At 41.6% G+C, this 23,524-nt stretch overlaps 1 protein-coding gene across 1 annotated transcript in view; it reads left to right on the forward strand.

The window, feature by feature from the left end:
• RHOJ (ras homolog family member J) overlaps positions 1-22,390 on the forward strand; it is a 90,665-nt gene extending 68,275 nt beyond the window's left edge. Inside the window, exons 3-5 of the mRNA XM_002754011.7 lie at positions 9,805-9,969; positions 12,204-12,299; positions 20,054-22,390. Of these exons, the coding sequence (XP_002754057.2) occupies positions 9,805-9,969; positions 12,204-12,299; positions 20,054-20,200 (408 nt within the window). The 3' untranslated portion in view covers positions 20,201-22,390. The remainder of the gene's footprint in view (positions 1-9,804; positions 9,970-12,203; positions 12,300-20,053) is intronic.
• Positions 22,391-23,524: the final 1,134 nt, after the last annotated feature.

Below are 23,524 nucleotides of genomic sequence, written 5' to 3' on the forward strand. Positions count from 1 at the left end.
ACCACCACGTCTAGCTAATTTTTATGTTTTTTTTGTAGAGACAGGGTTTCACCATGTTGCCCAGGCTGGTTTCAAAACCCCAACGTCAGGAGATCCACCCACCTCAGCCTCCAAAAGTGTTGGAATTACAGGCATGAGCCACTGCTTCCAGCCCAAGAGCTGGTGTTTCTAACAGGCTTTCTGGCAGTGCTGCTGGTGGTCCCCTAGCACCACTGTGCTAGCACACTGCCGTTCAAAGTGTGGCCCACCAACCAGTGGTGTCGACATCGCCAGGGAGCATATTAGAACGGCAGAATCTCAAGGCCTATCCCCAGCCTACTGAATTTGAAAATTCATTTTAAGAAGATCTCCAAATCACCAGAATACACATTAAATTTTGGGAAGCACAACCCTAAACATTTCCGGTGGTTGAGGCATCGTTCTGAAAGTTAGGAAGATGCAATGGAAAGTAACCATTACTGCAGTTTATTCCCACAGTTCTGCAATTCAGCTATTAAGACTTCGTAACAAATTTAATTTGGAAGCAGTGTCCCAAAATGTCCATTCCCAGTCCTAGGTAGAATGATCTGTCACTTCTCAGTTATATTCTACTAGCTTAGGAGAGGCGGCACATACTAAATATGCTGAATAGCTAAAGAACTTCTATAATTCAAAAATACTCATTTGGTCAATTACTAACAATGAAAGAGAGATGATTTCAAAACCAATCGATTAATCCCTGAACCACAAAAAGGAAATGTCTCTGAATCCAGCTATAGAGTCCATCTTGCTTGAATAATTAGATTTTTGTGCATGAATAAACCAAGGAGCAGTACCTCACATCTTTGTCTTGAACTAACTGAAGCAAATGGGTTCTGAGAGGTAAAGTGATAGGAACTCATTGTCTCAACTCTCAATGTCACTGCTAAACAAAATCATTTGACCTGCTTTCCCTCTACTTTGAGGCACCTAGTCTGCCTCAGACCTGGCTGCAGCCCCACGAACCTTGGCCTGAGACACTCCTGCCCCTCCACAATTCAGCCAAGCGTGTGCAAAAGAGAGTTTATAATGAAGCCACTTGCATACACTGTCGACATGCGGCAGCTGCTGTTAAACATTAGTTCCCTCCCCAAAACGCTGAAACAAACATTTGGATGATAGAGTCTGAAGATAGAGTCTTCAGAACTCTGTTAGGTAGAATTCCAAACACTAGGTTAGGCAATGAAGTGAGGGATTTTTCTCAGGGTGAATGCATGTTACTCCTCAGATCACACTAGGGAGGAAATAAGGCCAAGCAATACTGTGAGCCAAATCTATCTAGGTTGTGCCAACTCACCCTATACGAGACATATCCCTAGTAGTGTGTTACTGAATGTTAAAGGGATTTCTAGCACTCAGATCTTTGGCTCAGCTATGAAACAGTCCCAGAGCTGACTTTCCCATGATTACCTTGCTGGCCAATTGGTTGACAATGAATTAGGAGAGACCAAGTGAACAGCAGAGTGTTGGTTGGGTTGGGGATGCTACAGCCAACCCTGGGCATTCACCGGCTGAGCAACTTCAGAGTGGAAGAGGGCTCTTTCCCAGGTTACCGCTTACAGCCAAGGGTCCTCCTACCTCACTGCAGGCCATTAGAGTGGAACCAGCCATTGTACTAGGACAAGGTTTTGCCTCCTTCTCTTGATGTGGCCTCACCTAGAAGGATGATGTGGGCAAAACCCTGCTCAGATTACGGCCTCTCGGGCAATACTCCAGGATGGGCATATCTCAGAGACAACATCTGTGAAAATGGCAGTTAGCACTGTGGGGAGAAATGAGCATCTCCTGGTATCAGGGCCAGGTGCATCCTGGCCAGGCACCTGGTTCTGTGGAAGGGTGAACCACCAGGTTCCCCACAGAATCAGGAACCATCTACATGTGGCCAAGCACAGAATGGTATCTGTCACCAAGAAACCAGAGCCCACAGCAGCTGAGCTGTCGCCAGTGACCATGGGAGTAGAGAAGCAGGGAAGGCCATCAGCCCAGCCCCTTACTCGCCTATCTTCCCACATGTCGCACATCTTCCCCAGGCCCAGATTTCTGAAGTCTCACTTTCCCCAAGGGCTGAAGAAGCATACAATCAGGCAAGGAAGCAAGTACAGCTAGGGTTTATGAATGGCAACCCAGGCTCCACTTGGAAGGACAACCATAAGCCTTCCCCTTGGCTACTGGCTGATCCAATGGGGCCATCTGGAGCACAGGATCTGGCGGCCACCCTCTATGGAAAGTTTGCCTAAAACCTCAGAACAAATGTTTTCCCTCAATGAGCAACTCCAACTTTCTCGCTCACGTGTATTTTCATGTGGATTTTTAGGAGTAGGCAATTTGGGGTATTAGGGAGAAGTTTGTCCACGTGACAGCTGCTTAGTAAAAGTAATCTTAGGACACAATCTTACTTCTCCCCAAATTAAGAAAAACAGAGCTGTAGGAACATTAAGAGTTGCAGTTGGCGTTTGCAAACATTTGGGTCTTATTACTAATCAGTTCAGAAAAAGTTAATTTCTGAATCAGCCCCAGTATCCAAAAAGAGCGGGGAAATGCTTCCAGGACCAGCAGCTGTTGTTGAAGTGGGATGGAGGATGGACTCTTTTACTGGATCATTAAAGTATTTACTATGTTCAACACAATGTTCTAAGTGGCCTACAAATGTTAACATATTATATCCTCATAACAACTCATATGGCCAGCACTATTAGCCTCATTTTACAGATAAGCAAAGTGAGCACAGAGAACGTCCCAAGATCATACCATAGTCACAAACCCAGAGAATTTGTACCCACCACCCATGCTCTTCAGCACCATGCTATGCACCCACCCTATACATGATGCCCACGTTTTTCAAATTAAGCCTGATTTATGGGAGATTATTAGAATAAGACTTGTGCAAAAAAAAATCTGGGATAAATGTCACTAAACCCAAGACTTGGAAGCAGAATTCTATTTCCAGTCTAATGTGGTATGGCAGGGTGGGAGGAGCTCAATGCAACTCTGCTGCTCTAAGTGTGGTCCCTGGACCCAGTAGCACTAGCATCACCTGGAAACTTACTAGAAATGCACATTTTTAGGCTCCATTCCAGTCCTGCTACTGAAGAAGAATTTGCACTAAAGCCTGGGCAGCATAGCGAGCCCCTATCTCTACAAATTTTTTTTTTAATTCCCCAGGTGTGGTGTGTACACCTGTAGTCTCAGCTACTTGGAAGGCTGAGGAGAGAGAATCACTTGAGCCCAGGAGTTCAAGACTCTGGTGAGCTATGATCACTGAGCTGCAGTGGGGCTTTCTGTAGTGCAGTGATCATAGCTCACTGGTGTCTTGAATCCAATCTCAAAAAAAGAGAAAGAAAACCACACAAAACTACATTTTAACAAGGTCCACAGGTCATGCAAATGTATGAGAGTCTAAGAAGTGCGGTTTAGAAAATTATTTCACTTACCTCCCTCAGAATGCAGCCTATAATATTTAGGACCCAAGTGTGTGGCACATCCGATGCTAACACTTTCTCTGAACTTGTTGTTTTTAATAATCACCCATAGTCTCGCCAGAGCATTAGATCTACCTTCAAACTGAACATGTTCTTGCCTTCAGGGCGAAGTCGGGCGAAAAGCACTCGAAGGCCTGCTTTCCCCAAAGCCTCCCCGGCACTCCTCAATCCTGGCCTCTTTGTCTACTTTAGCTCCAAAGCCCCACCCATTTGAGCCTCTCTTTTAGATTAAAATTCTGTCTCTTCAAGAAGCAAACAAGCACCTGTCTTCCATTCTGAATTTCAACATTAGAAAGGGCCTCAAGTACCAACTAAGCCACTTATCCGCTTCTTATAGCCCTTCACATCATCCCCAAATGTTAACCATCCAAACCAGGGCCAAAGCATGCTTCCTTGCAAAAAAAAAAAAAATGTTACCAGCTGGCACAAATTCAACTCTCCCAACCCCACACCACCCCCAGTCTCAAAGGGACACTTTCTTTTATTAATCCTGACCACCCCCCACCCCCGCCATATTTTGTAGCTGCAGCCCAGGGTTAGCCCCCTATTGTGAGTCTTCTGTAAAAGTATTTTTGCTCCGTTGTCCTGGTTAAATTAATCTATCTGGACCTTTGTTTCTGAAACTGTAAAAGTGGCTGTTGGAGAGGGAAGAACAATAAATAGCCTGTGGTTCTGAAACTTGGGCTGCATCCAAATCACCTGGAGGGCTTGTTACAGCACTGATGGTGCAGCCTCCCCCCACCCCTACCCCCACGCCCACCCCCACCCCCAGAGCCTGAGCTTCGGGAGGGCTTCGTGGCACCTAGAAATGTGTGTTTCTTTCTTTTTTTTTTTTTTGAGACGGAGTTTCACTCGTTACCCAGGCTGAAGTGCAATGGCACCATCTCAGCTCACGGCAACCTCCACCTCCTGGGTTCAAGCAATTCTCCTGCCTCAGCCTCCTGAGTAGCTGGGATTACAGGCACGTGCCACCATGCCCAGCTAATTTTTTGTATTTTTAGTAGAGACGGGGTTTCACCATGTTGACTAGGGTGGTCTCGATCTCTTGGCCTCATGATCCGCCCGCCTTGGCCTCCCAAAGTGCTGGGATTACAGGCTTCAGCCACCGCGCCCGGCCAGAAATGTGTATTTCTAACAAGCTCCCAGGTGATGCCAATGCTGCTGGTCTGAGGAGCATAGTTTGGAAACCCCTGCATTAGCTAATCTTTAAGGCCTCTTCTCCTCTTGGAATTGTATTTTCCCAATTCAGATAGATACATATTCTACATCATTCCATTTTGAGATTAGCCAGCAAAGGCTAAGAGAAACTTAACCTGACTTACTTCCACATAAATTGAATTATTTCACGTATTATTTTCATTTTCTTTTCCCAGTTAGATTGCCAATTCTTATTCACCTTTATGTAATTCATACCACCTCCGTTAACAGTGCTGCACATTCAGTAGGCACAAAATCTTTTTAGATGGAATGATACAGCAAGACTAAGGTTTCCACAGAGTAGAGATCCAGAACACAGAGCGCGGTGAGCCCAGCGAGCGACATTGTCAGAAACCACCCAGCTGGAAGGCCAGGAGGGTAAATGACCAGAAACAGACCTCTCTCATCGCCCCGCCTGCAGTCAGCCCAGCAACCCGCGGTCTTCCCAACTTTCCCATAATGTAAATAGAAATCCTTTGGCAGCCACTGGGTTAAAAAAAAATCAGGCAAACATACCCCTTTCAGACTATTCACAACAGTTATTTGTTCCTACTCAAATCTAATTTCTCCTGACGGTGTTTTGCTTTGGTTTTTGGCTTTGAGGCTTTAAATATACAGCGTCTGCTGCCATCCGGTGGTAATTTGAAGCAGATGCAGGCCATCAAATAGAAAACACATCCTGTGGTCATTTTGACGATTGCTGGGTAACATATGAGTCAAGATTCTTAGATAAGTGAGTTAAGAAAATGCTTAATCTGTCACTTAAAATTCTGAGCTGCAGAAAACAGTGTGGTCACAGTTGAGAGCCAGAGCTGGATTTGGGCTAAATACCCCATCCTGGTATTTACGAACTCTGTAACATTGGCCCATTGTGGAACTTCTCTAAACCTTAACTTCCTCTTCTGAAATGTGAATGTTAATGGTACCATCCTTCCAGTTCCATCAGGAGGATGTAATGAGAACATATGTAAGAGTATGAAACAATGACTGACCTTTAATAAAAAGTCCTAGGGCACATTGTCCATTCATGGTGGAGATGATGGTGATGGACAGCCGTGGTTCTCAACTCCAGGCCCACCGCAATCTAATTAAGTCAGAACTCCCAGATACGCAGGCCCACTCTCCAGAGATTCTAATTTAGCTGGTTCCACAGTGGAAAAGGGCGTGGGGCAAGGAGTTCATTAGCAGAGCATCAAGATGGTGTAAAACTCCCCAGGTGATTCTAATAAAAGTCACTGCAGCAAATAGCCCACAGAAATGCCATGTGTTCATTTGCAGGTCACTGTAGAGGTCATTTCTTCCAGTCTGTCAACAACATTTATTGAATATTTGCTGTGGAAAGAGTACATGTAGGAATGAAAAAAAATCAGCATGGTCCCTACCCCCATTTATACAATCCAGATGGGAGCAGGCCGTGGCAGAGGGCAAGTCCATGGTGAACAGCTGTAGATTATAGCCTGGGAAGGAGACTTCTTGGCTCATGGGGCTTACAGCTGCTTTTTAAGGGAACAGTCCAGAGAGAAAGGAGAGAAATAGAGAGACCATGGGAAAGGAGGTTTGTTTTTTAGGGCTAGTTGTGTAAAGAGGAGAGGGGGATGGCAATAAATTAACTATCCCTTTCCCCACTGCCTTCCTAGCTGCAGAGAGAGAGAGAGAGAGAGACACAACTTGGCTGAGGCACAACTCAGTAGACCTGACCCAACTTCCCAGTATGACCAGCGTTTATTCAGCTGTGCACCCAATTCCCAATTATTTGCTTTACTAGGAATGTGGTAAATTAGCCACAATAGTGGGGTTTTTTTGGTTTGGGATTTATTTTTTAGGATTTTACTTCTCAGCATCTTTGCCATCTTGCTTTGCATTTTGCATTAGGTACCTAAAACCTTTGCTTGAGATTTTTGGGATTGTTTGTTTTTGAGGCAGAGTCTCACTCTGTCACCCAGGCCGGAGTGCAGTGGCGCAATCTTGGCTTATTGCAACCTCTGCCTCCTGGGTTCAAGCGATTCTCCTGCCTCAGCCTCCCAAGTAGCTGGGACTACAGGCACACGCCACCAAGACAGGCTAATTTTTGTATTTTCAGTAGAGACAGGATTTCACCATATTGGCCAGGCTGGTCTCAAACTTCTGACTTCGCAATCTGCCCACCCTGACCTCCCAAAGTTCTAGGATCATAAGTGTGAGCCACCGCGCCCAGCCTGCTTAAATTTTAATAATAGACGCAGTAGTGGCCACATATACTGAGTTCTGTGTTCTGCGCACTCTGAGTAGCTAAACTATAGATCAATGCATGCCCACCAACCAGAGTTGATCACACTTAGTATTCTAAGGTACTTCCTTTCAGTCTCACGTGTATATGCATGTGCACATGTGTGTAATTCCTTTTTATAAATACATTATTAAAGTCGATAGAAAGGTTGATATTAAAAATATATGCATGGTATACTGTTTTTAAAAACACAAGTGACACAATATGAACTATTTAATCAATTTTTTTTTAAACTAAACATGTGTATGTTGTATACATACATAAGTATAAAATGAGTCAGGTGTGGTGACTCATGCCTGTCATCCTAGCACTTTGGGAGGCCAAGGTGGGAGGATCGCTTGAGCCCAGGTGTTTGAGACCAACCTGGGCAACAGAGTGAGACCCCCTCTCTACAAAAAAAATCAAAAATTGGCTGGGTGTGCCTATAGTCCCAGCTACTTGGGAGGCTGAAGTGGGAGGATCACTTGAGCCTGGGAGTTTGAAGCTGCAGTGAGCCGTGATCACACCATTGCACTCCAGCCTGGGCAATAGATTGAGACCCTTCTCAAAAAAATAAAATAAAGTAAAGTAAAATGTTTGGAAGGACAATATTTAAGCAGTAGCTCCCTCTGGGGAGAGGAAAAACTATTAGAGATCATATCAGGGATGAAAATAAGCTTTCACTTCAACTCTGTGCTCTTCTATAATGTTTGCATTTTTGCGATGAGCACATACATGTTTTGTAAGTTTCTGAAATGATAGGAAGACTATTCAAGGCCCTAATAAATGAGTTAATATTTATTAACTCATCTCTGTGAATACATGTATAATACAGGTGTGAACATATAAGTTTCGCTGCACATGTAGTATACACACATATATAGTGTGTATACACATACGAGTTACTTATGGTGTGTAGGACACATGTCATGTTGTGGTATGTGACGTGTATATAAATATGGCATGTGTATGCACACTCACACACGAAGTTACTGTTGGCTTATGTGTTACTAAATTCTATAAAAATACATCAAACTTTCTATTGAAATATCAGGTCTTACCTTGGAACCTCCTAAAACATTTTATATACCATAAATGTTCTTGCTAACATTTTCCCAAAGTTGAAATGATGCCAAGTTTTACTTTGTATTTATCAACTCCCACTAAAATAGCAAATACATAAATATCTTACGTAACCAGAAACTCCTCCGCAGAGCATATTCTGATCTGAAAAATCTTTAGGAAGGGAATAAATTAAGCTGGCATTTTATTTATTTGGCCTTTAAGTAATCTTTGAAACAAATCCCAAATTCTTAGTTCTGAACCCTCACCCAACATATTTCTTCAAATATTGTGGTGGCAAGTTTGGCAATAACTCTCATGTTGCATTTTAGTTCATTTATACTAAATTAAATTTGGATACAATTTTTTTAATCGTGTGAGGAGAGGATTCCTGTGCCTTGGTAAACAGCTCACTAATTTAAATATAGTATATTCAAAACAACGCCATTCCGATATGACAGAAATTGAAGTTATCCTTACTGAATGTTACACTTTAAGTGGTCTACTTTAAATTGGTGAACTTTTGGTTTTTGTTTTGTTTTATTTGTTTGTTTTTTGAGACAGGGTCTTGCTGTGTTGCCCAGGCTGGAGTACAATGGCATGATCACAGTTCACTGCCTCTTCAAACTCCCAGGCTCAAGCAATCCTCCCAGTTCAGCTTCCCAAGCAGCCAGGACTACAGGCATGTGCCACCATGCCCAGCTAATTTTAGTATTTTTTTGTAGAGATAGGGTCTTGCTATGTTGCCCAGGCTGGTCTCAAACTCAAGGACTCAAGTGATCTTCCCATTTTGGCTTGCCAAAGTTCTGGAATTACAGGCATGAGCCACCGTGCCCTGTCAGCTGAACTTTTGAATAAAGAGAAACAGAGTAGAACTGTTGTTACCAGAGGCAAGTAAGACAGGATCAAGGGTTGAAAGCTGCAGTTAGCTAGGGTGAGTAAGTCTACAGCTGTAATGTACAGCATGATAACTATAGTTAATAGTACTATATTGTGTACTGGCAATATGCTAAAAGAACAGATTTCCGGTCCTCTGACCATAAAATATATGTTTAAAGGTAAGCTGTAAGAAGATTAATATGTTAGTTTGTTTCACTGCAGCATGTATATGTGTATCAAACACCTTACAGTACACCTTGAATGTATACCATTTAAAAATAAAATATAAATTCGCAAACTTTATGGCATGTAAGTTACATCTCAATAAAACTGTTAAAAATATTTTTAATTTCATCTTAAGAAGGGGCAATACTGAAAGGCCAGATACAGTGGCACATGCCTATAGTCCCAGCACTGTGTAATCCCAGTAATCCACCCATCTTGGCGGGCAGATCACCTGAGGTTGGGAGTTTGAGACCAGTATGACCAACATGGAGAAACCCCTTCTCTACTAAAAATACAAAATTAGCCGAGCATGGTGGTACATGGCTGTAATCCCAGCTACTTGGGAGGCTGAGGCAGGAGAATCGCTTGACCCTGGGAGGCAGAGGTTGCAGTGAGCCGAGATTGCACCATTGCACTCCACCCTGGGCAACAAGAAGAAAACTCATTCTCAAAAAAAATAAAAATAAAAAATAAGAAGGGGCAATACAGCAATACATAATCTCTGTATGCAAAAAGAAGGTATTTTTCTGATTGATGGCTCCTTTAGTTCTAGTGGAGAGAGAACTACCAGCTTCTAGGGTGGGGGAAGAAACAGGATCCCAGTGTGCTGTAGTGGGATCTTACCTGCAATCTGACCATGGAACCATATGGGACACCCCTGACACAGGCTGTGCAAACCCTTGTCTGCTCTTCCCACAGGAGGACTACAACCAGCTGAGGCCACTCTCCTACCCCAACACGGATGTGTTTTTGATCTGCTTCTCTGTCGTAAATCCTGCCTCTTACCACAATGTCCAGGAGGAATGGGTCCCCGAGCTCAAGGACTGCATGCCTCACGTGCCTTACGTCCTCATAGGGACCCAGGTTAAAATGCGGGTGATGGCGGGGTGGGGCGGGCTGCAAAAACGGGAAGATGCTTTAGGTACCTCATGAACATCCTATTCTGCCAAACACTATCTAAGAGTGTCTCAGACCTTTCAGTCCTATGCACAGAAGTTCTTAAAGTATGCCTGATGATTAAGCCGATAGTAGAAAAGATAATAGAGCTCTTTAATGTGGAGTTTTGATACGGCCTTCAAAAATTAATCTCTTGGGTTTCTTGAATAACAAAGTAATTTTTAAAATAGACGCCTTTCACCAGGCCTGCATCAGAGCAATAAGGTGAGGGTGTCAATTGAACATACTACCTAATATTTTTATATCTGAAATCCACAGTCATTTAAAAATCACAAAACAGGGCCAGGTGTGGTGTGGTGGCTCACGCCTATAATCCCAGCACTTTCGGAGGCAGAGACAGGCAGATCACGATGTCAGGAGATGGAGACCATCCTGGCTAACACAGTGAAACCCCATCTCTACTAAAAATACAAAAAGTAGCCAGGCATGGTGGCACGCGCCTGTAGTCCCAGCTACTCTGGAGGCTGAGACAAGAGAATTGCTTGAACCTAGGCGGTGGAGGTGGCAGTAAGCCGAGATCAGGCCACTGCACTCCAGCCTGGGTGACAGAGGGAGACTTTGTCTCAAAAAAAAAAAAAAAATCACAAAATAGGTAGGAATGTCAAGGTGACCCCAGCCATCAGAATGGGCATATTCTGACAGGAACTGGTAAATTACACTTCTGGAAAAGGAAGATAAAAAGTCATGATTGTCTATTCCATTTAAACCTCTTGGTCTTAGAGAAGAAGTTAAAACACATATACCAGATAAACAAACCTACGATTGTGAAAGCTTTTACCATGTTCTGAAAGATAATAATTTCCACAGTTTGAACTTCCAGTAGTAAGCCAGTCACATTAAATGTATTAAAGATTGTTACTGTTTATCGTTTTAAATGGATTTTGTTCTTTGACATTTTAAAATCCAAATTACTATCCCAAAGACATAGGAAAGCACTAATACTGGAGGACTTCATTGTTATCTATTTCACATGCTATTTCTATTATTCATTTATGTTCTGTTTGAACAAGAGAATTGTTTAACATAAAGGAAAGAAAAGAAAAATATTTCCTAAAGAAGATGTGGACAGGTATTTACTTAGAGACATATATTTACTTAGAGACAAAATAGAGGGATACACATAGCCATAAATCAGAGTAATCAGAGTTAATGCTTCTGCTCTGAAAGGTAATTGTTTAAACGAAGTCTTTTGCCTTGAATTCCAGATAATAATTTTTGCCCATATTGATGGAGCCTGAATCCCTGCTACCAAAATATGTGAGACATTCAATCACCTTTCTGTGAATTGAGCTGATTTTTATTACAGATAGGCACAAAATGAACAATTATAACACACACACACACGCAAAATCAGTAGAGCTGAGTAATGTGCTTATAAATGGGACCCTAATATACTGGCCTTTCTTTACGATACAAGCCCTTGTGTTCCCACATTCACACCCATTCATGTGGACATGGGTTCACATACACAGTGAGGTTTTAAAGCAACCAAAATATTTAATTAAATTATCAAATCTCATCCAGATGTATAAATGCTATCTTCAAAGTTCTACCTTTGAAAAGATTAATGCTTATCTTGAGCAAACCCTTTGAAAATTTCTGTTAGGGACTTGTCTTCCAGAACTTGCAGCGCATTTGTTAGAATATCCCCACAGGTAGCAAATCTTCATACCTCTTTTGAGGTATGAAGATTTTTATATGGAAAAGCAAAAAAAAAAAGAGATGTGTTCAAAGCCAGGGAATAAACTAGTAAAGAATGAGTAATATAATTTGGGATCAAATAAGGCATCACTGTAAGGTAATGAGACTGACTGGTTATCTTGCATGCCCTGTAAATAGAATCTGGAAATAAATAGAAAATTTTGAAAAAACATCAGAGATAGCAACAGAATCATCTGCGTAAGTCTTCTGCTCACAGGGTAACTGAAGGGGAAAACATAAGGAAAGTCTGCTGTGTACATTAACGAAGAAATTGCTTTACTTTTTTAGACATAACATAGGCATGCGTATGTGCTTCCTTCAAGAAAATTTAGCAACTTCAAAGATGTTAACAGGAAAAAAGACTCTATGATATCACAGTTTAAAATATCTGGCAAGGCCTGAGAAAATAAATAAGTTTATCATGTGTGTTTTCTTGCCAGATTGATCTCCGTGATGACCCAAAAACCTTGGCCCGTTTGCTGTATATGAAAGAAAAACCTCTCACTTACGAGCATGGTGTGAAGCTTGCAAAAGCGGTACAGTCAGATTTGAACTGAATTTTAAATGTATGCTGAGAGAAGAGTGTGTTGTATGCTTTGAAATGGGTGTGCAACACTGGGTTTTGCTTTGAAGTGCAATGTGTTTAGAATCTTCTCTAAGCGTTCTATCCCCTCTCTTCTAGTCGGGCTGGAAGGGGCCATTTGGTTAGCCTTCTTGTCAGCCAGCGTTGTCTGTTTTTCATTAAGAAAGCAATTTGGTGAATTTAAACAGCTGAAGCACTTATCATTTGATTTAGCAACCTCTAGAACATCTACTTGCCATATTTAGTATGAATAAAGGGAGTCGTTAGATATATATTTGTAAATCTTACTGCTTATTATGGATGTAACTCATTTAAATAACCCCATAAGAGGCATTTCGTGATTTTCTTGGGAGAGACTTGGGTTAGCATCTGGCAGGGTTATATTTGTCCCATATTTCTCACCATATAATGAATAGCCACTTAGAGAGCCTGGATTGTGTCACAAACAGCATCTGGAAGGATAACATATACCAAAAAGTGACTAGCTGGGGATCTAAGTGGCTCTTTGGCAGATAATAGCAATTTGCTCAGAGCTGGAACTGTTTTCATGGACCTTTCTTCCTTCTTGAGAGCTATGAAGAGTTAGGAAAATGCTTCAGAAAGTATTTGCCAGACACCAAGTCTCCCCCATTGCCCTGAGGTGTGAGCACAGCAGCCATACAAGAGGATGGAAGTGCTTTATGCAAGAGGAGGCCTGTAGATCACATCTCCAGAACTTAAATCTGATTCCTCACCAAGTCGTAAATCTATTGACCCACGTCAGAGATTTGAAAATTTTCCATCTTACTTTCTAAGTGACTAACTTAGTAAAAATGCATACCCCAGGCAGAGTTAGAAGTCACTTCTTCAAGCCAGTCAAGAAGACTACAAAGTCTTCACTTACAAAAATGTATGCATTTATCTTACTAAAACTTGCTTGTAGGCACTAAAACTAAGCATGATACACTCGACTAGAAATGAATTCAGTACAATTAGAATTAAATACAATTATGCTTTTAACAGGTAAATGCATGAGAACATCTCACAAACACCTGATTGAGATACTGAACTCTTCCTACTTCTAAGCACAGTAATATCAATACTGCAACATACCCAGCCCTTCACGGAGCTCTTAGGATCCTAAATACTTTATAATCTCTCATTTCAGCCTCATGATAACCCTCTGAAGCAGATAGTGTTGGTCTCAGCTTGCAGATGAGGAAACGGTCCAAGACAAGCACGTTTGATCCACATAGCTAATAACACAGTCAAAAACTTCCAATCCAGGGACTCCATGTTTGGGTCCCCTTCCGCGAACACTCTCGTGGAAGCCGTCTTTCTCTCTCCTGGATTTCCTCTCTGAAGTCCCCTTCCACACTCTCTAGTGGAAGCCTGTCTTCCCGTCCTAAACTTCATCTCTCTCTATTCCCTTCCACTCAGTGTGGAAGCTGCTTTCCTCTCCTGGATTCCATCTTTCTGGATCCTCTTACTCAGTGTGAGAATTAGCTGTTTCTTTCTCTCTCTCCTTCTCCTTTTTCTCTCTCTAAATAAATCACTTTCTACAAACAAAAAAAAAACTTCCAGTCCAGCTCTGTGGACATCACCAGCTGTTTATCTGACCACTGTGGAAATGTAAATGACCTCCAACTGTGTACCTTTCCTCTGGTGAAATGGATGTATGCCTGTAGGCTCTTCTGCCTTCTCAAACATTCAGCCTCAAATGTTCTCATTAAGATACCTAAATATGTAGCCCCATAAAGAATTGTATGTGGTTCCTTTCTACACATTTTTCACAGCCAAGAGGTCCGCATCGGCCAGCACCACCTTCTTGCGGGAACTCTTTCTGTATTCCTTCATGCTGTCAGCTTCCTAGCCTCACTTCTCATTAGAGAAGTTGTTTTTTTTCCCTCTGAAAAGAAGTTGATCCAAAGCCTCCCATCTCATTTCATACTTATTTTCGGAACAATGGCTGAGTTCACCATTTATATTGCCTTTTGCTAGTTTCTCCTAGCAACTGCTCTCAGAGACAGAGGGAATCATGTTTAGCTTACAAAATCCAATTTAGAAGAAAACCTAGCAAGATTTTAACTTGCTTTATCACAATTCATGTAATTATAGAGATGCTTTAAGTTTCTCTACTCTCTGACTTTTCTGTCAAGTAGTTTATAATCACAGCTAGCATTTATGGAGTGTTTATAATGTGCTAGGCTGGGTGCCAGGCGCCTTACAGGCTTTGTCTTAATTAATCCTCACAGCAACTCCCTGAGGTGTGTATATTATTATCTCCACTTTTCTACAGGAAACTGAGGCTCAGAGAGGTTAAGATCGCCCAGCTAGAAAGTGGCAGAGTGAGGATATAAAACTGCTTTCCCCACCCACTCTTCTGCCCCCTCCTATAATCTGAAAAGAAACCTTAAGGGTGGGGCTTCTTTTTTATATACTAGAGTCCCTTATTTTTATGTGCAAAGCTCCCCGCAACTTAAAGGCTTTGCAAGTTCAGATTTTTCATATCTGATTATTTCTGTTCAATACTTTTCAATTTCCAAAGCATTTTTCCTCAATCATCTCTTTTTGGTCTCAAAAAGAGATTTTATTTTTAAAGGACATTTTTCTATCAGACATATTTACAATTCTTTGTACTCCAAAGTCAACCATATTTACATAATGTGCATTAATTTATCATAAATATTCATTATTCTTTTACTTGTTTTACCCTCCCTCTTCTTTTTATTACTGTAGTTTTTCATCCTCAGCCTACTTTTCCCATTCTTCTACCCATTTGTAACTGTCCATATTGCTGCTAGATTTATTAAACAACAATTGATTGAACACCTAATACATGCCAGGTGCTATGCCGGGTGCTACACTTTTTAGCTCTAAGATTATAATTCTTTGTGCATTCTCTTCCCCAATTCCATCTAATACAGTCTAAACATGATCTTCCAAGTTCAGACTTCCTAAGGTATTTTTTGATACAGGAATTTACCATTTTTCCTTTTTTAATCTTTGGGTTCTCTTCGTTCTCTCCTACCATCTTCTTCACCCTGTGCCTTTTGTTGTCACTCTTTAACTTAGCAGATGCTAAGTTTCCTGCTGGGGTTGTCACATGCACAGGTGGGATTTAAAGCAGCTAAATTGCTGCAAATATCCTGTCATCAATCAATCAACTGGAGTGTTCAATGCCCTCCTCCTGACTGGAAGAGTCACTGCCACCTGCCTTGTGCTGGCCATTTTCCCTTTGTCTCCTGGTCATTGAAAGTCACTTCCCTGCTGGTATCTGGGTTACAAAGGCCAGAAGAGGAGGGAGACAGGCAAACAAAAGCATGCCACCTGGATGAACACAGTAAAAACAGCTGGGCAATGTACCCGCTAGCACAGAAAAGGGAGAGACTAATACATTCAGAGAAGGAGCTTTCAGAGATTCCTTGAATCAGTTAACATCTTAGCCAGGTTCGAAGGATGAGGAAAAGTTTTTCAGGTGAATAAAGGGATCTAGGGGGGCACAAAATTCCAGGCAGGGAGACCGGGACATGCAAAGCCATCCTTTAAAGCATAGGGAGCAAATTGGCAACTGACCGGCCAAATTTCACCCCCACAAATATCTTGATCAGTCCAAACAGATTTTTTTTTTTGAGATGGAGTTTTCCTCTTGTTACCCGGGCTGGAGTGCAACAGCGTGATCTCGGCTCACCGCAACCTCCACCTCCTGGATTCAAGGGAGTCTCCTGCCTCAGCCTCACGAGTAACTGGGATCATAGGCATGCACCACCATGCCTGGCTGATTTTGTATTTTTAGTAAAGATGGGGTTTCTCCATGTCGGTCAGGTTGGTCTCGAACTCCCGACCTCAGGTAATCCACCTGCCTCAGCCTCCCAAAGTGCTGGAATTACAGGTGTGAGCCACCACAGCTGGCCCAAACAGATATTTTTTATGCAATTTAGTGGCCTGCATTTAACAGTTTGGAAACACGTTTCTAGCTTCTAAAAAAATTCAGAAGGTCGAGCAACTCTAGGCCAGCATTTCCTCATCAACAGAAACTTTTAATAGCTTACTATATCCATGACAACTTCGCCCTTGTGTTCATTGATTTTGCTCTTTCAGCCACAATTTCTTAACGTTGGCTAGAGACAGCCCAAAAGAGTAGTTAAGACTTTGGCTCAGGAGGCAGACAAATTCTAATCTCTGCCATTTTCTTAGTGGGGTGGCCATAACAGGGGTTACTTAGCCTCCCTGGGCATCAGTTTCCTGAGCTGTGAAATGAAGATGGTGATAGACTTTTCCTTGCACAGTTCTTGTGACAATGAAATTAGCTCATGTACCACTAGGTCCAGCTCAGCAAACTACAGTTGGTGTCAAATCCATGAGCCCTCTCAGACATGGCTACAGCTAGGAAGATCTCTTTGCCTAGATCCCTTCCAGTTACTTTCTGTCTTATTCTATAACTTGTCCTGGCCCCCAGTGGAACAATACGGAAGAAGTACTAAGTTTTCTTTTACTTGATTAGTCATTATGTTTGTTTTTTTTTAATTTCTCATCAGACTCTTGTATCTTCTGTACATCACTGATAAATTTCCCTCCTTTTGAGATAATAAGTGTTAGCTATTATAAAACAATCAAAAAAGTGTTTTTTTCCGTTTATATCCTCAATCTCTACTTGTTTCTTGAAAATAAGTCATTTGGGTAGAACACTTTCCAGATTGCTTGCATGTGTATCTGAACGAGGAGCCTCGAATCCTGAACCCTCCCAGATGGCTTCTAAATACTTGACTGTGTAGGTCGCCACATTTCCTTGAGACCATTTTTCATTTCACATCTTTGAGGGCACAGAAAATTTTTTTAGCAATCTGGCTCTGCTTTTTCCCTGAACCAGGATGAATTCTTCTCTGACCCTTAGAGAACTCGACACATGGTAACAATACCTACCTCATAACTCGGTTCTGTTTCTTCACACGTTTCCCAAATCACAACCATAACCCGATGACTACTTTTTCTATCAGCACAACATAATGTTATATTAACCCAGTTAGACAATAATGCCTTTATCTGCTATTTTATTGTCTTCAGAAATGTCTGAATTAGAAGAGACAAGTTTGGGCTACTCCTGCTCCATCGAAAGGCAAAGCCTGGCATGCTGTCAGGAGCACTCTGTGGGGAGGAGAGTGGGGAGTGCCCTGCTTCTCCTGCGGGACTCCAGGTGTGAACGAGCTCAGCCCAGCTGTCCTGGAATTCCAGGCAGAATCAATCCTAGGCTTGGGATCCTTAGTGGAGAGGTATTCCAGACAGAAAGGTGCCACAGCACTTTCTAGGTATTTTTTCAGCATGACTGACAAGTGCCACCACATTACAGTCAAGTTGGAGTCACTTAGATGAGCATGCTTTTCATGTGTGTTTGAATCAAGCATTGAACACAATCCCAAAACGCAACAGAATGCATTTCATCATGTTATTAGGAAATTTTTCTCTGCCCTTTATTCTTCTCTTGTACCTAACTGGTTTTAATTATTTTTAAAAGTTATTTCCTAATCTGGAAACCAAACCATGGTCAAAATGAAAGCCGTAAAATAGATTTTCAACATACAACATCTTTTCTTTTGGCATTTAATACAGTAACCACTCTGGTCAGAAAAAAAATGTAAAGTGCATAATCTCTGTCAGAGAGGTTAGGAAATAGTCTCTGGGCCCAACCAAAACAACTCTATTTGATGCTTAGTTTTCGTATCTGTGGCCTTTGAAATAAGTAGACAACCTCATTTCATCAACTGTCAACTAGACCAGCTTCTTGCAGAGCTGAGTGATAGGGGTCACAGTTACTGTCACGGAGCAAGGAAAAGAACATGTATCAAGAGACCCAGATTCTAGGTCTGTTTCTTTCACTTTCTGGTTGTGCCCATAAGCAATTCATTTTACCTCTCTGGGGTTATTCCCACTCCATTCTAAGGTGAAGCACAAGCATATTTAGTCCACACATTGCAAACTGGCTGGCTGCTGCCGAATACATCCCACATCACGTCTTCCTTGGCTCATGGTAAATATTTTATAAATTGGTAAATATTAAATTTAAAAATCCAAATTTCGAACTCCTCTTGAAAAATACAAAAATGGGCAACAGTGAACCAACATTACCACTTGGAAGCTAAGTAAGGCTGCACACTCTAGAGGGGGTGTGCGTGCAACAACCCACCGTAGTCCCCACCTCTATATATTCTCTTGCACCAGCCCCACTTTATCATTTACATAAGCTAGTGGACAGGATAGGTCTGTGATTTTGCTACCTTGTTTTAGCCATTTGTCTGCTGTGCTTTCTGGGAACTCACCATTTAGCCAACCTCTGCTGAATCTGCTTTAATTTTTCAAAGTTTTTCTTCAAATGTAAATCAAAAAATAAAGTCATTTCTCCAGGTGTCCTTAATAGTAAAAGGCCAACCTCACATTGTTGCCTCTTCCTGAGCTTATGAACAATTAAAACCTCAGGTCTCCTGCACAAGAAGCTGACTACAAATATGGTCTGTACTGGTCTGTGATTTTTAGATGAGAATCTATAGTTCTAACCTGAACTTTTGTATTTCTCAGGAGGTGTTTGTGATTATTAAACACACCATAGTATAAAATCATCCAAATATTGAAAATGAAGTTCTGTGCAAGTATGAAATACTTTATCATTTAAACATATAGACTGTACACTGACAAGAAGGATGCCTTTGGCAGTAAATGTATTTATGATTATTGTTATGTTTTATTGTTATCGTTACATGTTTTATTGGGTTTTTATAACCTTTTAAAAACTATGCCTTTTAAAGTATGTTAAGGCTGAGCGTGGTGGCTTATGCCTATAATCCCAGCACTTTGAAAGGCTGAGGCAGGCGGATCAGCTGAGGTCAGGAGTTCGAGACCAGCCTGGCCAACATGGGAAAACCCCATCTCTACTACAAATACAAATACTAACCCAGCGTGGTGCTGCATGCCTGTAATCCCAGCTACTCGGGAAGCTGAGGCGGGAAAATCCCTTGAACCCAGGAGGTGGAGGTTGCAGTGAGCCGAGATGGTGCCACTGCACTCCAGCCTGGGCGACAAGAGTGGAACTCCATCTCAAAAATAAATAAATAAATAAATAAATAAAGTATGTTAAAACTAAATAATAATGCCAATTAGATATTAGTTTATTGAGGGATACCTTTAAAGAGGTACAGTTAAATCAAGAATGACCTATAAAACTATTATCACTCGCTCTCTTTGTAGCCGCTCTATCAACCAAGCTGACACTTTGCCTTTTATCACACCAAAGGAGATATATTTCACTTGTACATGATTTACATGTTCTGCCTACAAATGAGAGAATATGAAAAACAAGATCATGCAGCCCTGTTCTTCACAAAACATATTGAAATTATATCATCGGTTTTGAATTCTCTCCTAATTTTTTAGATCCTCTTATTTTTTATATTATTAGGAATAAATGGCTAGGGATCAATTTCATGACTCACTGCTTTCCAGAAGTGATCCACAACCATTTATTGCTAATAAAGGAATGTAAAAATACAAAAATACAATAAAATAGGATGACAGGTACAAATTGAAATGCAAAAAAAAAAAAAGACAAACATAATCCAAACCACCCACAGGCTGTTTGTAGGACAGGCAGAAGTAAGTGCTTGTCTGGGCGGTGGGTTGATACCACCATGCTTTTCTCTCTGTTTTTCCTCTCATGCTTCTCTCTCTTTTCTGTTTAAGATCGGAGCACAGTGCTACTTGGAATGCTCAGCTCTGACTCAGAAAGGTCTCAAAGCCGTTTTTGATGAAGCCATCCTCACCATTTTCCACCCCAAGAAAAAGAAGAAACGCTGTTCTAAGGGTCACAGCTGCTGTTCAATTATCTGAGGTTGTCTGAGACCTGCCTCCACCCCATCCAGGGGTGAGAATGGCAGCCAATCTCTGCGGCCAAGCTCCAGCCAAAAAGGAGGGCATGACCAGAAAGGAATTCCCTTTGCACGGAGGACTGCTCCGCCACCCTGGGAGCCCTCCCAACACCACACTCGTCAGCCCACTGCCACGACCTCCCTGCCAGCCAGAAGCATCCGTACTGCACACTCTCCGAGAATGCTGGGCCTGGATTGCAGACAGCGCCACTGCTGACCGTGTCAAAAACAAAGCCAAAGGCCTTCTTACATTTTCCATCTCCCCGCTCATGAATGTGAAGCTGATAGGAAACCACCCCAGGGAACCAGAAAAACAAACTTGGTTCCTCTATCGGTGGTCTTACTTGATGTCTTTTACAAAACTTGGGACTATAACGCTAACCATTTTTTTTTTTTCTGAATCTGTTCTACCCACATGTCTCACATTCATTTGTATTATTTCAAGAAATGTACTAATTTCCAGTTTACTCAGGCCTTACAAATCCATACCAAATCAGCCTAAAGACAAGGCGTTTTATATTCATTTCTATTTTCAGCATGTTTCTACCAAAGCTATGAGAACCAACACATACCTCTGAATGCCTGATTATAAGAAGACATGAGAAGACTTTAAAACTTCTGGAAATTTACAGAGCCATGATTTTTGAACTGGATTGAAAAAAGCCATCTGAATTGTTGCAGGTCCACATTTTTGCCAAAGATGCACTCTGAAAATGCTTATTAGTGGTCTGACTTTTTTCCATATTATATTGCCATGACAAACTAAAAATGAACTGTGTTTAAGAATGTAGTATTTCTGGTTTTCATCCAAGTTGATTGGGGGAAGAATATGCAGGATCCATCTTTTACAGTACTGTTTATTCAGTAAAGTGGACGTTCCTGCTCCTCCCTTTCCCCATTGCATGCCTTCTTCCTCCCTTGATTTCACTTTTTCTCATGCCCAGATCCTTGTGTTCTCTCCAATTGTAACTCAGTTATAAAAGAAAGATCTGAGCATAAAAACACATGTTTAATAGCACCTAAAGGTTAAGGAAAGTGCCTTAATTTTTCTATTTGCTTCAACCAAAAGTGCTTCTCAGCTTGCCTCATGTAAGTTCTCATTTCATTCCATGTAAATGACATTTTCCAGTTACAACTGGTACTGAGATATTGCCTCTCTCTTTCCTTACTCATCCTCCCAAATGTCTGTTAGGGAGCCATATCCGTGGATACCAAGCTCCATATCCATTTGTCCCCTGCCCTCCACAATGTGTGACATAGAACAGGGACGTGGCCCTGGGAAAGCAAAAGCTCCCAGTAAGGAATCCTGTGCCCAATTATGTGAAACAATTCGAAACATCTAGGAATTTTTGTATCATAGAGCCAATTACTTCCTACCTTGTCATTAGAGGCTATGAGGGCTTCTAATTAGTCTTAGTTGCTTATAAGTGCCCTGAAATCACCCAAGTAGGCACTTAATTTTTTTTCAATTGCATGAGCAAAGTGCTTCTTAGTGGTATGAAATTACAACAATTTTAGTTTAAGACTTTCCAGATTCAAGCTCCCACTGTTGGAAAAAGCCAGTCTTTCTAATCTCTTCTGCTACTGGAGTAAGCACATGAGAATTACATGCTAGCCAGGCACAGTGGCTCATGCCTCTAATTCCAATACCTTGGGAGGCTGAGGTGAGTGGATAGCTTGAGCTCAGGAGTTCAAGACCAGCCTGGGTAATATAGTGAGACTCTGTGTCTCTATAAAATATCCAGGTGTGGTGACACACACCTGTAGTCCCAGCTACTCAGGAGGCTGAGGTGGAAGGATCATTTGAGCCCAGAAGGTAAGGCTGCAGTAAGCCATGACTGTGCCACTGCACTCCAGTCTGGGTGACAGAGCAAGAACCTGTCTCCAAAAAAAAAAAAACCCTACAATTTAAGAACTATTTCCCTTCTTTCCCATCTAATTGCTAAACATTTTCTTTCATACACACACACTCCGCTGACTAGAAAATGGGAGTTTTAAGTCAAAGCTTGACATTTGGAGAAAACAAGGACTTTCTGCCTTTATAAATGGAAATCAACTGTGTATAAACTATAACTCTGCAGAGGTTATGAATTCATCCTTTACAAACAATAATGAGCTTTTAGTCCTGTAATAAATGAAATGTTATTAGGCAGTTTTGTTGCATGATTGCATAGTTACATCTTGCTAACGGGCCACTAATTTCTCATTGATGTGGGTGAAAAATTGAGGGCAGTGTGCTTCCAGGTATATGCACCAAACAGGCAAATAGCTCCCCAGGTCACCACTTCCCTAACGGGCCACAGAAAGTAACTTGATCATGATGGCGAGATCACTCTCTCACCTAGAACCAGCAACTGGATAGAGACTGTTGTTACTGTCTGCATGGAGCACAGGCTCCTAGGGGTCTTAGGAGCTAATCACTGAATAAAACACTCTAGAACAAAGCAATTTAAACGAGTTAATGTTATTCTGCCAAATCAATTAGTTATTCCTTGTTCCACGGCAAGATCCAGTTTGTTTCACTAAAAAGTGTTTTCTGCTACAAGATTAAGCTGTCTTCTGAGACCAAAGATAAGGAGAGACATAGAAATTTGAAGAAGGATCCTTTAATGGCCCACACCATCTTCCGAAGTCAAGAAGTGGCAGCTGATATCCATTTGAAAGTAGAGTCCTAACTTTTCAGAGCTAGACAAGGCCTCAGAAACTATAGTTCAATTCCTCATTGCACCATTGAGAAAGTCAGGCCTAGATGGGTAAAAAGAGGTGTGTTGTAGCAGTGCTGGGACGGATCCCAGTTCTTCTGCTTCATACAGTGCTCTTCAACTCAATACTACAGTGTATTCGTTATCACACATATTAAGCTAGAGTTCTGTTGCCATGTTATTGGAGTTGCGGCTGTTTATCCTGTAGATTTTAGCCACATTTTAAACTCAAAACTTCATGTAGTTAGGCCACTAAAAATAAAGTAATCCATCAAACTGGTAATACACTGGAGAATCTGACCTACACACTAAGATACTGGAAATCCACAGTGTACGGCAATTTAGCCCCCATCTAATAATGGCTCAATCAGGTAGCTAGTTACACATATTGATTTCACTCAAATGGTTGGTTGTTTGGTAGAATGAATGGACTCCTTGGGCTATTTGGGGAACACAAAAGGACTAGGACACAAGTCCACAAAGCCACGTCCACAGTAAGAAATCCCGGCTGATTTCTGCCAAGGAAAGTTACAAAGAATAATTACTTGGTCACGTGGGGAAATTTCGACATAAAAGAAGTAATG

This window comes from Callithrix jacchus, chromosome 8 (assembly GCF_049354715.1).
Source record: "Callithrix jacchus isolate 240 chromosome 8, calJac240_pri, whole genome shotgun sequence".
Taxonomy (NCBI): domain Eukaryota; kingdom Metazoa; phylum Chordata; class Mammalia; order Primates; family Cebidae; genus Callithrix; species Callithrix jacchus.